This window comes from Bubalus kerabau, chromosome 11, assembly GCF_029407905.1.
Source record: "Bubalus kerabau isolate K-KA32 ecotype Philippines breed swamp buffalo chromosome 11, PCC_UOA_SB_1v2, whole genome shotgun sequence".
NCBI lineage: Eukaryota > Metazoa > Chordata > Mammalia > Artiodactyla > Bovidae > Bubalus > Bubalus kerabau.
In genome coordinates, this window is record NC_073634.1 from 14203829 (window position 1) to 14220373 (window position 16545).

Below are 16545 nucleotides of genomic sequence, written 5' to 3' on the forward strand. Positions count from 1 at the left end.
GGTTTCCTGGCAATACTATCCCTTTAATCATTAGAAAGCTCTCAGTCAGTCTGCATTCAGCCATCCCCAGAGCTATTAACCAAACCAGAGACCTCATTGAAAGTTATAATTCTTGAATCAAGTCCCTGGTGATGGTGTTGGGGGAGGAGGAGGAGTTGTCTCTTAGCAACAGATCTTGGTGCTCTGCTTGTCCCAGGAGCCCATGGTTCTGTGGCTCTAGTAGGGCTCTGCCGCAGGGCAGTGCAGACTCTCCTAGTCTGTGGTGAGAGGCAGAGCTCTCTGCCCCTTCTCCCTCAAGCTGCAACCCACTGGAAGCCTGCTTGTATTGGAAGCCACGGTGGCCTCTGTTGAGCTGGGAGGAGTTCAAGAGGGCCTGAGGAGTCAAGAGCCTGTCAGGCTCCAGGTTTGTCTCCCTCTGTGTTTCCAGCCTGTCTGTCTTTGCTTGAGGTGACTTTAGCTAGCAGCAGAGAACTGGCTCTTAATTATCTCTCAGCCCTATTGAATTACTGGCCTCAGGCAGAAAGGGCCTCTCTGGGCAAAGCAGCATTTTCTTCCTTTCTGCTTTCAGATGAGCCCCTTTTGGCCAAAGTATCTCTTTCTTGTTGGACATTTTCCTACAGGTCCCCTAAAGTTCTGGCTCACCTCTAGAGGCAGTGGGATAGTTTAGCCACTGCTTTGCTGCTGTGTAGCAGACAGGGGAAGTGGTACTATCCTGTTTAGTTCAGCCAATTCCTTCTTTCAAAAAAATTTGACTTCTGAATCTAATTTCTGAGTTTGGATTTTTTCCTGGTACAGACTGGCTAAAGCAGAAAAGGGAATCAACTGGCTCACCTAACTGAACAGACCAGGACCTCAAACTGTATGAGGAATTGCTCTCTCTCCATCTCAGTTCTACCTCTCTGTATTGGCTTCATTCCCAGGTGGTTCCTCCCAAAGGAGACAAAGATGGCCCTCACAGCTTGGCCCGCCCCTGCGCTTAGAAACCTGAGCCCAAAGAGGATGCTTTCCCCAGTAATGCCAGAGAAGTCCTGGAGAAATGACTCATTGACTCAAGTTAGGTGATCTGTGCCCATCTCAGGACTCTGATTGGCCAGGCCTCTATCACATTCTGACCCCTGGGGGAACCATCAGCTCCCACTCAGACCATATGGACTGAGAAAGTAGGGAAGAAAGGATGGTTACCCAGTGTCAAGACAGGGTGCTGTTGCCAGGATGAGGACTGGGTGCTGGGCTGGCATAGAGAACAGGCATCCATCCATACACCCAGGTGTAAAGCCAGAAGGCAAATGGAACTTAAGAGTAGGTCAGGATGGAGAGGTGGAGCTGAAAGTAAAGGCTTAAAGATATGAGTGAGCCAGACTGTGGGAGTGAACCAGATAGAGGCAAATGGGGCGTGAAGTCACGCCTCCCATCAGAAGACAGGACGGTTAGGAAGACAGCTAGAAGAAAAGGTTAGAGAGCCCAAACAGGGCAGCTGCACGGCAGCTTGCCAACATGGAGTGGTCAGTGACATCATCCAAGGGACCAAGTAGGTGAAGACCCTTGATGACAACTACGTTGTCTGATTAGCAGATGGCCTGTGACTTGGAAGGGCACAGTGACAGCCGAGGTGACTGAAGGCCAGTTACAGGGTAGAGAGCCCACGAGGCAGGGGAAGGGCGACCAGAAGCGAGAGACGAGGCAGGACAGACAGCAGGAGCTAAGGGTGGCCAGGAGTGGGGTGTCAGGAAGGTCGGTGACTTGTGCCATAAGGAACCTGGAGAAGACAAATATCATGGCCCTTGGAGCAAAGGGCAGAGCAGGGATGAGACAGTGGGACAGAAGCAGGAACAGAAAGAGTGACATGCACACATCAGTATCATTAAGTGAAGTGACTTCTTGGTCACTGCAGCATGGTACCAGTAGTCCAGCTGGTTTGATGAGTGTGGTTGCAAGACATGGAAATAAGCATTTTTTTGAGATATAACATACAGCTGGTACATACAGTACACTAAACTTAAATGTACGTGTGCATACACTGTGTAACTTTATGTATATACCTGTATAGCCACCACTCATATCAAGATAAAGAACATTTTCAGCATCACATAAAGTTGCCTCCTGCCCCTTTCTAGTCCATATGGGTCCCAGAGGTGACCTCTGTTCTGACTTCTGTCCTCATCAGTTTAGTCTGTTCTCCATGTGTATGGAACCAACAGTATGCACTCCAGTCTGGCTTCTGTCATGCAGCATGATATTAAATGGCTTCATCCATGTTCCATGTACCAACCGTTCCTTCTTATTGCTGGGTAACTTCCCATTATGAATATAACAGGATTTATCCATTCTACTAGTGATGGGCACTTCGGTTATGTCCAGGTTGTTACTATTATATATAAAACTAATGCCGTCCCTGCCTCCCTCCTTAGAGAATTCTCATTCTTTCTCACTCTCATACATGCACAGCCCTCACGCAGGTACTGGAGCAGGCCAGTCTCCTCTGGGAGGTCTGGCCATTGGTCTCCCCTTGCCCCTCTCTTGTGGGCACGTGTTTTCTGGGGAAGTCAGTTTCGTCAAGGGTAGGGAATACAGGTTGGAGGTGGGGAGGGATACCACTCTCCTAAGGCTTGCTCCCCTCTCTTCTAGCCTCCTTGCCCCTGGCTGCCAGTGCCCTGAGCCTGCCTGACCCCTCAGGGGGGCTCGCCTGCGTCCCCCCATGAGCGCGCCCGGCTGACCTCCAGGGCGGCCGCGGTGGAGCCCGGGCGCCACGGGGGCAGCGGGGCCATGGCCTCGCTGGACCTGCCCTACCGCTGCCCGCGCTGCGGGGAGCACAAGCGCTTCCGGAGCCTGTCGTCGCTGCGCGCGCACCTGGAGTACAGCCACACGTACGAGACGCTCTACATTCTCTCCAAGACCAACAGCATCTGCGACGGCGCCGCGGCGGCCTTCCCGCTGGCGCCCGAGCCCGCCGCCCTGCTGGCCGTGCCGGGCGCCCGGCGCGAGGTCTTCGAGAGCACGTCGTTTCAGGGCAAGGAGCAAGCAGTCGGGCAGTCGTCCGCGGCGCCACACCTGCTGCACCACCATCACCACCACGCGCCCCTTGCCCACTTTCCTGGCGACCTGGTGCCGGCCGGCCTGCCTTGCGAGGAGCTGGCGGAGCCGGGCCTCGTGCCCGCCGCGCGCTACGCACTCCGCGAGATCGAGATCCCGCTGGGGGAGCTGTTCGCCCGCAAGTCCGTCGCCTCCTCGGCGTGCTCGACGCCGCCGCCCGGGCCTGGCCCTGGCCCCTGCCCCGGGCCCACGTCCGCCTCGCCCGCGTCTCCCTCACCCGCCGACGTGGCTTACGAAGAGGGCCTGGCCCGCCTCAAGATCCGGGCGCTGGAGAAGCTGGAGGTGGACCGACGGCTGGAGCGGCTGAGCGAGGAGGTGGAGCAGAAGATCGCGGGCCAGGTGGGCCGGCTGCAGGCCGAGCTGGAGCGAAAGGCGGCGGAGCTGGAGACTGCGCGGCAGGAGAGCGCGCGGCTGGGGCGTGAGAAGGAGGAGCTGGAGGAGCGCGCCTCGGAGCTCTCTCGCCAGGTGGACGTGAGTGTGGAACTGCTGGCCTCGCTCAAGCAGGACCTGGTGCACAAAGAACAGGAGCTGAGCCGCAAACAGCAGTGAGTGGCCCACGGGGCCCCGTGGGTGGGTGTGTCCGCGAACGTACCAGAGTCGGTGATGGCATCACTGTGTTCCCGCCACCATCGTGAGTGTGGCTGTGGGTGCGGCCGAATTACGCGGCTCTGTGGCCACGGGCATGTAATGGTGGTGCGCGTGGGGCCAAGAGTGGCATGAAGGTGTGTGTTTAGGACTCTGAGACCATGACAGTGTGACCGCGTTCGTGTGTGTGAATCTCTTTCTCGTCCATCTCTTTGCCCCTTGACAAGGCTGTTTCCTGATTGTGACACCAGACTCTTCTCTTCTGCCGACCCAAAGACAAGGCTCAATTCTCTCCTTTCCCTTTCCCTCCTCAGGTTTTTTCCTATTGTATCATTCTTTTTTCTCCTCCTCAGAGAAAAACTTGAAAATATTGTTTCTACTTGTCTTCGATTTCTTTCCCCACTTTCTCTCTTGAACCCACTCTGATCAGGCGTCCACCTCCATCATTATTCTCCGTGTCATCAATGACCTTCATGTTACAAAGGCCAAGTCATCTTCTTATTTGGCCCCTTGGCAGCCATTTGATACAGCTGATCCTTGAAACATATCTTTTAACTTGGCTTCTAAGACACTCTCCTGAATTTCCATCTCTTTCTATTGGCTTCCTCTCAGCCTTTGCTGGGCTTCTCCTTATTCCTCCGGTCTTCAAATGTAGACTCATGAAGTACATAGATGTTATTTGCCCCAATCGTGATAAGCCCCTGGGGGCAGAGATTTTTTTCCTGCTTTGTTCATTGCTGTACCCCTAACACCTAGAAGGTGCCCATACATGTTGAATGGATGCATGAATGCTATGAATGCATGTGAGACTAAATACATGACTCTTTTAAGTATGCTGTGTATCTGTGCAACTCCTGGAGGTTGGTGCAACTATAAGTGTGCTTTTCTGCATCTGAGAACGTTTCTGAAAATATGTGTGTGTGTTTGAATGTGTTGGTAGGACTGTGCCTCAGCCTGTGCGTGCCTATGGATGGACGTTATATGAATATGTGTACATGAGTGTGCGGGGCTGGCTACTGGGCTATGTGTGGGCTTCTGGAGGGAGGAGGTGGCTGTGTGTGACTGAACATGCCTGTGAGTACTTCTTTGGGGAGCAGGGGTGTCTGCTTGTGTGCTTGGGTCTGGGTTGGTGGGGTGTGAACATATGACTAGGGGTGTATGCTTGCATTTCTGTATGCACTGTTGTGTGGGCAGTGTTCCTGGGTGTGCTCTGCGTGTACCCATGTGACCACGAGCAGACACTGTGGCCAGCTGTGCCCTTGTCTTTCCCTACTGTTCAGGGTCTCCTCCAGTGGGTGGGTGGGCAGCCAGGCCAGGGCACTCGGGTAAGAGACTGCTCTGGGCCCAGGGAGGTGGTGCAGATCGACCAGTTCCTGAAGGAGACGGCGGCACGGGAGGCCAGTGCCAAGCTGCGGCTGCAGCAGTTCATCGAGGAGCTCCTCGAGCGGGCTGACCGGGCAGAGCGGCAGCTGCAGGTCATCAGCAGCAGCTGTGGCAGCACGCCCAGTGCCAGCCTGGGCCGCGGAGGTGGGGGAGCTGGTGCTGGGCCCAGTACCCGGGCCCCAGGCAGGACGGTGAGTGCCCACCTGCCTTCCCTCCTTTGCCTGCCCAGCTGATCCCTACCACCTTGCCTCACACATGCCTGAATCTCCCTCTGATACTCCGTGCTTCCTTCTTTGGCTCTTCCCCATGAGCAGACTGCAGGCCTGAAGTAGGGGTCCAGGAATAGGGGAGCCCCTCCCTGAGGCTGTAGTGAGATACTATCCAGCAACCCCAGGCCTCAGGCAGGGGCTCACCTCTGCCCATCTCTGCAAATGAGACCCAGGAGCCACAAGCCGGGGTCTGGGGTGCGTGGTGGGTGCAGGGAGGGGGCTGGTGAGCCTGCTTCTCCGGCTCTCTGTCTGTCTACTTGTCCATCTCTCCCAACCGTTTTTCTTTTTCTCTCTCTTCTCCCCCATCTCTTATCTCCATCTTGTACCCTGTTTCTCCCGCTCCTTCTCATACTCTGGCCCCCTCTGCCTCCTGCCTTTCCTTCCCTCTCTGGGGGCCCACAGCGAGAACACCACGCGGGCCTGGCCATGCCTAGCACGTATGCAGTGTCCCGGCATGGCTCCTCTCCCAGCACAGGGTAAGCCACGGGCCTGGCCCGTCCCGCACAGCCCACCCTTCCCTAGAAAGATCCACTGCTCTGCTGGCCCTTCTGGGGCTTGGCTTCTCCTCCTCCCTCATCGTCCTTGGGTCACCTCTGTCTGCCGTTCCACACTCAGAGGGGACTTTTGGACAGTAGGGTGGGTGGATTGCCCTTGGCCAGTGGTAGGTGGTATGGAGAGTTTGGGCAGGCCTAGGACCCCTTGCTCCTCACCGTCTGGTCCACCCCCCACCCCAGGGCCTCCAGTCGCATCCCAGCTGCATCTCAGAGCTCAGGTTGTTATGATAGTGACAGTCTGGAGTTGCCCCGGCCAGAAGAGGGGGCCCCCGAGGACAGCGGCCCCGGGGGCTTAGGCACGCGGGTCCAGGCTGCCAACGGCGGCTCGGAGCGGGCCCAGCCCCCTCGCAGCTCTGGACTGCGGCGCCAGGCCATCCAGAACTGGCAGCGCAGACCCCGTCGACACAGCACAGAAGGGGAGGAAGGTGACGTCTCCGACGTGGGCTCCCGAACCACGGAGTCAGAGGCTGAGGGCCCCTCGGAGGTCCCCCGCCCGGGGCCTGCTATGGCCGGGCCGGTGAGCAGCTGCCGGCTCTCTGGTGAGTCCTGAGGGGGTGGGTACTGAAAGACTGGGTTTTCCGTGGTGCTGACTGCTCTCAGGGCATGCAGGGCTGAGGCAGTAAATCTCCTGGGCTCCTGCACCGCCTCTCCCCTTGCCTCAGACTTCCCACATGTACAGGGCCCTGCAGGCTTAGGGCAGGAGCTGCTGGGACACAGGGATCCATTCATGTGACATTCATAGGAGAGGAGTTGGGAGTTCGAAGTGAAGCCGGGGGCCAGTGGGGCAAGCCCTCTCCCATATCCATACAAGGCCACATGCGTACGTGGGTGGGTCTGGGGGCAGAAAGCTCAGGTCAGGGTGCACAGCTGTGCCTGGTGACTGCTCTGGGCAACCTCACCTGCCTTCTGTTAACAGATGCACCGTTTCTATCCAAACCTTTTCCCTCTTCCAATCTTGCTCAGTTGCCTCTTCTAGGGGATGACTTTGCACAGTGTCATGATATACGACCTTAAAAAGAAAGTTCACTTGAGGAAGGGCCACCTTTTTCTAACTTGCAAAATTAGGGAGGGGGCTAATGCAGAGGAGGGGGAAGCAGAGGCCCTTTGTCCCTCCTCCCCAGTTTCTGGTCCCCCAGCATGGTTCTGTCATGCCCATTCCTCCTGCAGTTCTGGCCCTACCCCAGCTCCCCACCTGTATACCCCCCCACACTGACCTCTGACCCTGTGGTATTGTGCAGCCCGCCCCGAGGGAGGCAGTGGGCGGGGTCGGCGAGCTGAGAGGGGCAGCCCCTCCCGCTCCAATGAGGTCATCAGCCCAGAGATCCTCAAGATGCGAGCTGCCCTGTTCTGCATCTTTACCTACCTGGACACGCGCACTCTGCTACACGCCGCCGAGGTCTGCCGGGACTGGCGCTTCGTGGCCCGCCACCCCGCCGTCTGGACCCGGGTGCTGCTCGAGAACGCCCGCGTCTGTTCCAAGGTGCCTGTCCCTCTCTGCTGTCCTGCTCTCCCAGTCACCCTTGCTGTGACCCCATCTTTTCCCTGGCAGAGTCTAGCCCTGCAAGGTCTTGTCCTTGCAACCCTTACCACACCCCAGTTTCAACCTGGCTCCCCGAAATGTTCTCCTGAGGCCTCCTATCCTGGAGCTGGTTCATCTCCTGCCAACCAGACTCACATCCCATTATGCCCAGATAAATCCTCTCTCCCTGCAGTTTCTGGCAATGCTGGCTCAGTGGTGCACCCAGGCCCACTCGCTGACACTGCAGAACCTGAAGCCCCGGCAGCGGGGCAAGAAGGAGAGCAAAGAGGAGTATGCCCGGAGTACCCGGTGAGGCCATGGGGTGGGGGTGGGGGCACCGCTCCTGGGCTGCAGACCCAGAGTGAAGTCAGGGTGCTTCCTGGAGGAGGATCGGGCTGCAGACAGTGCCCTGACTTCTTGGCCGTCCCCAGGGGCTGCTTGGAGGCAGGCCTGGAGTCTCTGCTGAAGGCAGCGGGGGGAAATCTGTTGATCCTGCGCATCTCCCACTGCCCCAACATCCTCACTGACCGTTCGCTGTGGCTGGCTAGCTGCTACTGCCGCGCCCTGCAGGCCGTCACCTACAGGTGGGTCCCCACTGCTGGAGGCGAGGCCTTGGCCAGAGGAATCCCTGGGCTCTGCATACGCACACCTCCCCACTCCCCGCAGGGCTCTGGGGCAGAAGGACCCAAGAGCTCTGAGGCTCAAAGGAAAGGAGCAGAGGCCTCCAGAATGGGTGGCCCCAGCTTTTGTCTTTTCAACAGAAGTGCCACAGACCCAGTGGGCCATGAGGTCATCTGGGCCCTGGGCGCAGGCTGCAGAGAGATCGTCTCCCTCCAGGTGGCACCACTTCACCCCTGGTGAGCCGAGGCCGCGGTGCGGATGGGCAGGGCTGGGCCCCGAGTGGGGCTGAGGACCCAGCAGATCTAGGCCCATTCCATGTGCTGTTTGGGGTGACAAATTCACATTCATTGGTCTGTCTTTAGGCTTCAGAATCAGACATGGGATCATGGCCTGGCTTGTGGGCAGTGTGACTTTGGGCTACCCGGTCGTGCCTTAGTTTCTCAACTGCAGAGTGAAAGTGGTATCAAGGATCTGTGGATCTTATTAAGCCTGCAGCTGGCTCAGATGAGATGTGTGCCTAAAGGCTGCAGAGCCCACAGAGTGTTCAGAAACGCTGGCCTGAGATGGCCAGCTTTGTTTGACACATGAAAGGCAGTTAGGGAGGTCAGTGTATAATACACAAAAGAGCTGATTTTCAGAGAATCCAGGGTATGAGATCATTCATCGCTCTACTTGGAATTCTCAAACTACCAGGCTTTTTCATTCCCTGCTCGTGCCCTGCAAGACTCTCTCTTCATGACACCGCCTCACGGGTCCCCAATATCCCATCACTAACACTCAGAGTTTGTCACTGCTCCCCTGTCTCCATTCCTCTTGCACCTTGTCCTAGCCGCTAACTAGTCAATTTTACAATAATTTCTCTATGTTTCAGTCTACACCAGACTCATGTTTCTTGGGGCAGAGGCTGTGAATGTCCATTTCTGTGTCCCTGGTACCGAGTGCGTGGTAGCCGCTGGGGATTGTTAAGTGATGAAGTGTTCAGGGAAGTAGCAGGTTTGCTGTGAGTGGTGGGCAGGGCCCAATGAGCAGTGAGTGTGGAAAGGAAGGCTGGGCCAAGGTCAGGTCTTGCCTAAGAGATTTAGATTTTTGCATTTTATATGGAAAGCACTGGGAAGCCATTGGGGGACCATCAGATCAGATCACATCAGATCAGTCGCTCAGTTGTGTCCAACTCTTTGCAACCCCATGAATCGCAGCACACCAGGCCTCCCTGTCCATCACCAACTCCCGGAGTTCACTCAGACACATGTCCCATCGAGTCAGTGATGCCATCCAGCCATTTCATCCTCTGTCGTCCCCTTCTCCTCTTGCCCCCAATCCCTCCTAGCATCAGAGTCTTTTCCAATGAGTCAACTCTTCGCATGAGGTGGCCAAAGTACTGGAGTTTCAGCTTTAGCATCATTCCTTCCAAAGAAATCCCAGGGCTGATCTCCTTCAGAATGGACTGGCTGGATCTCTTTGCAGTCCAAGGGACTCTCAAGAGTCTTCTCCAACACCACAGTTCAAAAGCATCTCAATTCTTCGGTGCTCAGCCTTCTTCACAGTCCAACTCTCACATCCATACATGACCACAGGAAAAACCATAGCCTTGACTAGATGGACCTTTGTTGGCAAAGTAATGTCTCTGCTTTTCAATATGCTATCTAGGTTGGTCATAACTTTCCTTCCAAGGAGTAAGCATCTTTTAATTTCATGGCTGCAGTCACCATCTGCAGTGATTTTGGAGCCCAGAAAAATAAAGTCTGACACTGTTTCCACTGTTTCCCCATCTATTTCCCATGAAGTGGTGGGACCAGATGCCATGATCTTCGTTTTCTGAATGTTGAGCTTTAAGCCAACTTTTTCACTCTCCTCTTTCACTTTCATCAAGAGGCTTTTTAGTTCCTCTTCACTTTCTGCCATAAGGGTGGTGTCATCTGCATATCTGAGGTGATTGATATGTCTTCCGGCAATCTTGATTCCAGCTTGTGTTTCTTCCAGCCCAGCGTTTCTCATGATGTACTCTGCATAGAAGTTAAATAAGCAGGGTGACAATATACAGCCTTGACGTACTCCTTTTCCTATTTGGAACCAGTCTGTTATTCCTTGTCCAGTTCTAACTGTTGCTTCCTGACCTGCATACAAACTTCTCAAGAGGCAGATCAGGTGGTCTGGTATTCCCATCTCTTGAAGAATTTTCCACAGTTTACTGTGATCCACACAGTCAAAGGCTTTGGCATAGTCAATAAAGCAGAACTAGATGTTTTTCTGGAACTCTCTTGCTTTTTCCATGATCCAGCGGATGTTGGCAATTTGTTCTCTGGTTCCTCTGCCTTTTCTAAAACCAGCTTGAACATCAGGAAGTTTACGGTTCACATATTGCTGAAGCCTGGCTTGGAGAGTTTTAAGCATTACCTTACTAGTGTGTGAGATGAGTGCAATTGTGCGGTAGTTTGAGCATTCTTTGGCATTGCCTTTCTTTGGGATTGGAATGAAAACTGACCTTTTCCAGTCCTGTGGCCACTGCTGAGTCTTCCAAATGTGCTGGCATATTGAGTGCAGCACTTTCACAGCATCATCTTTCAGGACCTGGAACAGCTCAACTGGAATTCCATCACCTCCACTAGCTTTGTTCGTAGTGATGCTTTCTAAGGCCCACTTGACTTCACATTCCAGGATGTCTGGCTCTAGGTCAGTGATCACACCATCGTGATTATCTGGGTCATGAAGATCTTTTGTACAGTTCTTCTGTGTATTCTTGCCATCTCTTCTTAATATCTTCTGCTTCGGTTAGGTCCATTCCATTTCTGTCCTTTATCGAGCCCATCTTTGCATGAAATGTTCCTTTGGTATCTCTGATTTTCTTGAAGAGATCTCTAGTCTTTCCCATTCTGTTGTTTTCCTCTATTTCTTTGCATTGATTTGTTAAGACAAATGGGATTACAGCAGACTGGTGATGTTCTCTGTCTTCCCTACACTGTGTGCCTCGTGGAGGCAGGGTCCATGTGTATATGTCACCTCTGTATCCCCAGTTAGTGAGTGAAAGTCGCTCAGTCATGTCCGACTCTTTGCGACCCCATGGACTGACTATACAGTCCATGGAATTCTCCAGGCCAGAATACTGGAGTGGGTAGCCATTCCCTTCTCCAGGGGATCTTCCCAACCCACAGATCGAACCCAGGTCTCCCACATTGCAGGTGAACTCTGGCCCAGCTCTGTTGTTCTTAGTCATGGCAGGACTTGAGAAGCATTTTGTTGAATGACTGAGAGAATGTGGGAGTGAGTGGCTCTCGGCAGCCACTGGATGAACTGGCAGGGAGACTAGCTGCATAATCAGATGAATGTTGATTGTGATCTGAGCTGTGGGTTCAAGAGTTGTTGAGGAATCAGAATCTGCAGGTCTTGGCAGGAAGTGAAGGAGGAGGAGTCAGGGAAGATCCCAGGTTTCTGACTTGAACAGTTGGGTGGTTGGTGGGGCCCTCGCCTTGTAGGGTGGGTCTTGACCGAGGAGCGGGCTTAGGATAGCATGCAGCCAGGGGCTCCCTGACGACCCTCCCTCCACCCCATTCTCCAGCCAGCAGCCCATGCGATTCAGTAACCGCTGCCTACAGATGATCGGTCGCTGTTGGCCCCACCTCCGGGCTCTGGGGGTCGGGGGTGCCGGCTGTGGGGTGCAGGGCCTGGCATCACTCGGTGAGTCTCTCTGTGGGACTGGCGTAGGGGGTGATGGGAAGCAGGTGTGGGTGCAGCACTGAAATCCTAGCGGGGCTCGGGCGATGGCATGGGTGGCGGCAGGAAGTGACCTGGGTGTTTGTCAGCAGGCCCTTCCCTCTCCTTCCCTCTTCCTAGCAAGGAACTGCATGCGGCTGCAGGTGCTGGAGTTGGACCACGTGTCGGAGATCACCCAGGAGGTGGCGGCTGAGGTCTGCCGGGAAGGCCTGAAGGGCCTGGAGATGCTGGTGCTCACAGCCACCCCCGTAACCCCCAAGGCCCTGCTGCATTTCAACAGTGAGTGATGGGGAGCAGGGGTGGGACACCACGGTCAACTCTTACCACGTCTTGGCAGCAGGTTGCGCAGCCAACTCCCTCTTGCTCCTGGTCAGCAAACACCAACGCTGGGGTCAGGGTGACCAGGGTTCTAGCCCTGGCTTTGCCACTGGTGCCTTCTGAGGCCAGGCTGGCATTGAAGGCCTGCCAGCGTCTGACCCGAATGGTTTAGTTCAGCCAAATGGACATGTGTTGCCTTGTGCTCTTTCCATGCTGGAGACATGGGCTGTTCAGTATCATCCACCATCTACCCCGACGTGAGCCTCCAGCCAAGGGCAAGGGCTGAACAGATGGGTTCTGGAACTTACTGACCTACGTGTCCATTCTGTCTTTACTGCTTATTGGCCGTGTGACTTTGGGCAAGTTACTGTACTTCTCTTGAGTCTGTATCCCCATCTTTTAAGTGGAATTCTAAGCTGAATGGGTGGGAAGATTAATGAGATAATGTGTGTTAGCCCCCCAGGACAATTCTCAGGGTGAAGCCTTCAGCATGCCTCTGCTGGCCCCTACCTCCCTCCAGCCCCCACTCCCTTCCTGTGATTCCTTCACCTTCATTAAGGATGCAGGTGCCCAGCTTGAGCTGCACATACCCAAGTGAGTCCCTCATCGGGGACCATTTGGCCCCTGGCAGGACCCCATATCCTGAGCACTGCAGGTTCCTTGACTTTCTTATCATCGCCAGGATCTTCTTCTTCCCTCCCCTTCAATCTCATGGCCCTGCCCTGGGCTGACCATCAGAACTAACTGCTTGGCCTCCAAAATCTTAACTTCTAGAATTCTCTCAGCCTCCTGACCTTCTTGCTCCTCCTCCCCTGACTTCATGGCAACATCCAGTCCCTTAAGCCCTCTGCTCCCAACTAATCTGCTCCCTGCCTCCACTCCTCCAGTGCTCTGGCTGGGCCGAGACCCAGCAGCTGCACCTCAGCTACTCTGTTCCTATAATTCATCTCCACATGCCCAGACCATAGCACAATGGTCCCCTCTGCCAGCGAAGTTGCTGGAACCCCTGCACAGCTGGCTGTCATCCACTCATCCTCCCAGAGTCCACCACAACCTGTGCTCTGGGACCTCACGCTCTTTCTTTCCTTGTCCAGGGGAGCCCGGGGCAGCGTGGATCTGCTCCCAGTGCCTAGCACGCGTTTGTCCCTCAGTGTTCTGATTTCATTGATTGGTAAGAGGAGAGAAGACAGGCCTCTTACCCAGGTCAGACATGGGCCCCACCTCACTTACCTTTTCCTAGGTATCTGCCGGAACCTCAAGTCCATTGTGGTTCAGATTGGGATTGCCGATTATTTCAAAGAGCCCAGCAGTCCTGAGGCCCAGAAGCTATTTGAGGACATGGTAACAAAGCTCCAGGTGAGCAGCTGCCTCTGATCGAGACCCCCAGGGCACCCCGCGGCTGGACTGGTGACCTGGGTGTTTGAAGGGAGGGCTCCGCCTGTCTGCCCCGAGGGGAACTAACTCAGGTTTGGTCCGCAGGCCCTACGGCGGAGGCCCGGCTTCTCTAAGATCCTGCACATCAAGGTGGAAGGCTGCTAACCCGGGTTGGGGGCGGCAGGGCCCCTGCCAGCCCCACGCCAGCCGCGCTCTTTGGACCTCCAGAGGAACCCTGATTTGCCTAGACTTTTGGAGGCTTGGTGTTATCCCTGGTGTCTGGGAGAGAGGTTGTCAGTCTCTTGTCCTCCTGCTGGGACAGCGGGATGCAGGCCCTCTCCAGGGCAGGGGCTTGGACAGCTGTCCCCCACCTCCACCCCACCCCCTATCCGGAGCAGCCCTGTAGGCACAGCCAGCGAAGAGCTGAGTCTCCACCAGCACTCGGTGTCATCGCCCTGAGGATCTGCAGTAACCACCAGTGGCTCCTTGGCTGCTCAGGCTGTTGGGGCAGGCCTCCCCTTTGTGAGGCCCAGCCTCCTGATCGGGGGCCTCTGTCAGGCCCCAGACCAGAGGGGTTGCTCCAACAGGCAGCTCAGACTTGGCCCAGAGGCTCTTCTCTTCCCCCTGCTCAGTCCCAGCCCTCTGCGGGGCATCCCCTTCAGGCAGCCTGCCAGGGCTCTGGGTCCATAATCTCCAGGGATAACCCTAGGGGTCTTGGGGATGCGGTCAGCTGAAAGTGGGAAGTAGAGGGTTCAGTTAGGTAGTGGGGTCGGCTTGGAAGGGCAAGACATCTATTCAGAACTTCTCCCCGAGACATCCAGGCCACGCCTCCCAAGGGTGGATATTGCCAGGGTGAGAAAACTGAGTTTTTACTGCTGTAGAGAAGACAAGACTCCTCCCAGCCACCACATATCCCATGACACACCAGAACTAAATTCAGAGCTACAAGGCGCATGTTTCTATACCTTCCACCAATCCCGAGCCTCTGGAGGGGCCAGGTCCCAGCTCTGGGAAATGCTGTCAGCAGTGAGAAGTGGTTCCTGTCCTCAAGGAGTATACTTCTAATCTGGGTGCTTGGACAGGAATCTGATGGCCTTTGGGTCCCCAAGGTCATGTGAGAGGGAATCATTTGGCTGCCCTCTGCTGGGGCCTGGAGGAGGCTGGAAGAGGGGTGGTTTAGTTTGCTTCCTTGTCCGGCTACCTTGCTGGAAGATGTGGCCTTGGTGGGGAGCCACACCTTTGGGGCCCAAAAAGGAGCCCCAACATCGGACTTGTCCCCTCTCTTCAGTCTCCAGTGGTCTATGGGCTGAGGGCTATGTTGGGGGGTCTTCTGCCTGGGGCAGTGCTGGGGTCTGAACCAGGATCACTGGCTTAAGTGCAAATGGAGGCTCTCACTGACCCTTGCATGGTTCCCAAAGGGTAAGATCCTGGCACTATGGCTCTAAAGACTCAGGTGTCCCGAGTTCCTCCTCTTAGCCCTCCCACAGTGGCACAAAGGCCGTGGGTCCTGCCAACCTCCATTTGGAAAGTTCTTTCAAACGTTAATCTGGATTCATCTTAGGGTTTCCTTCCCTCTTGCTATATGATGGGCTCTTGGCCCTAAACATTAGGTTCTGGCTGGGGCTGGGCTTCTCTAGTTTCCCAGTCCTTTCCGGGAATCCAACTTTTCTGCCGCAACCTGGCATCAGGACATCAAGACCCACCCTGGGTTTCCCTGCAACAAGGCCTCCAGAGCTGGGACCCTCACAGGCTCAGAAGTGTATCCAGCTCTCCTGGCTCCCCACACAGCCGTGTCTTGCTCTTTTTGTAGTTTTCTTCCTGTGACTTGTTCTGGCCCTAACCTTTGAAGACTCCAAATACCAAGGGTGGCATGTCAGTATCTCCATCTAGTCCTGCACGAAGCCTTGGTTGTGTGGCATCCCCACCCCAGAACACCTGGTTCTGTTGGCTCTAACCTCCCAGTTCTGTCCCCAGGAGTCATGAAGGAGAAGCACAGCTTTCCTCTGTTCTGGGACCGGAAGGGAGGTGGAGGTCCACTTGGCCTGGCTGCCCTGGGTGTGTCTGTTCTGTTTACCAGCTGCACCCGCCACAGCCCCTGCTCCCTGTGACCCCAGGACCGGAGGTGCCCTCCATGTGTCTCCTGGACAAAGCACAATGGGATGCCTTGCTTGGCCTGAGCCTGTCTACTGAGGGGCTTTTTCTGTCCGAGGAAGCCTCCATCCCTGAATATAAGGCTTTGGGCAATCTCTCTGGGAAGATGTCTGGTGGAATGCCTGCCATCAGTTCTGGGAAAGGTGAGGGTGCACGGGCAGCGAGCTCGAGTGACAGGAAGGTGGTGCTGAAAGGCCTGATGGTTAAGTCCCTTCTGATCAGCAGCGCTGAGTATCACCAGCACGGGGGCAGCCAGGTGAACAGGACGCCCCTCACCTGTTGGTGGGAAGTTTTCCTCTCCGTGAGTTGGGCTGTTTCCAGAAACCCACCGAGTCCCCCATCCTTTGTTTTCCAGCTGAGTGTGTGGGATGCATAGCGCGTAGGTCCAAGCCCCTGCCCAGAGGGGTTGCAGCGTGCCCCCTGCACCCCTGGGACTGACAGGCTTGTGTGTCCCCCTGAGGACTGCTGGGTGTGCAGGCTTCCACAGGTCCTTACCAGCTTGATGGTAGTTTTGCCTCTCCTCAGGGGGATGAGCCCTGAGTTGGGGGGGACCTCATCTTTCACTCACCCAAAGGGGAGTCCTCTTCACATCTGATGAGATGCAAAACAGGAATATCTGGGAGAGCAAACCAAGGCAGGCCCTGCTCCAGGGGACCCAGCTGGTGTAGAGGCCCCATGGGTGATGGCCACTCGGTGTCCTTACCACCTCCTGCCAGCCCAGCACCTGGGAGACTTGGGGTGTTTGTCCTGAGGACATCATGCTTTATTCAGGCTGCCCCCCCACAGCACTGGCAGAGAACAAAGGAGATGATGTACCTGGGTCCCTGAGGGAGACAAAGTGGGCCGCCCAGAACCATGGCTTTTACTGGCCAGGAGACCACCTTGGGACCAAGGCAGAGTGGAGTTTGAGCCAGTCCTTCAAGAATTGCTGGGGTGGGGCTGGGGGAGGGAAGGTGGCCTCCTTCCCAAGTCC

The 16545-nt window shown here is 55.5% G+C and overlaps 1 protein-coding gene across 1 annotated transcript; it reads left to right on the forward strand.

Moving 5' to 3' along the window:
* Window positions 1-2763: 2763 nt before the first annotated feature.
* On the forward strand, window positions 2764-15650 carry FBXO41 (F-box protein 41). Its single transcript, XM_055539071.1, has 12 exons — window positions 2764-3635; window positions 5024-5249; window positions 5730-5803; window positions 6062-6420; window positions 7120-7361; window positions 7594-7709; window positions 7832-7984; window positions 8162-8257; window positions 11575-11693; window positions 11850-12008; window positions 13288-13403; window positions 13527-15650. Exons 1-12 carry the CDS (start codon window positions 2764-2766, stop codon window positions 13584-13586), a joined length of 2592 nt encoding a protein of 863 aa, XP_055395046.1. The 3' UTR covers window positions 13587-15650.
* Window positions 15651-16545: the final 895 nt, after the last annotated feature.

Coding starts and splice junctions, on each gene's coding strand:
- FBXO41 (XM_055539071.1), top strand. CDS start 2,764: ATGGCCTCGCTGGACCTGCCCTACCGCTGCCCGCGCTGCGGGGAGCAC. Junction 3,636..5,023: donor GAGCTGAGCCGCAAACAGCA/GTGAGTGGCCCA, acceptor CTCTGGGCCCAG/GGAGGTGGTGCAGATCGACC. Junction 8,258..11,574: donor GTGGCACCACTTCACCCCTG/GTGAGCCGAGGC, acceptor CCCATTCTCCAG/CCAGCAGCCCATGCGATTCA.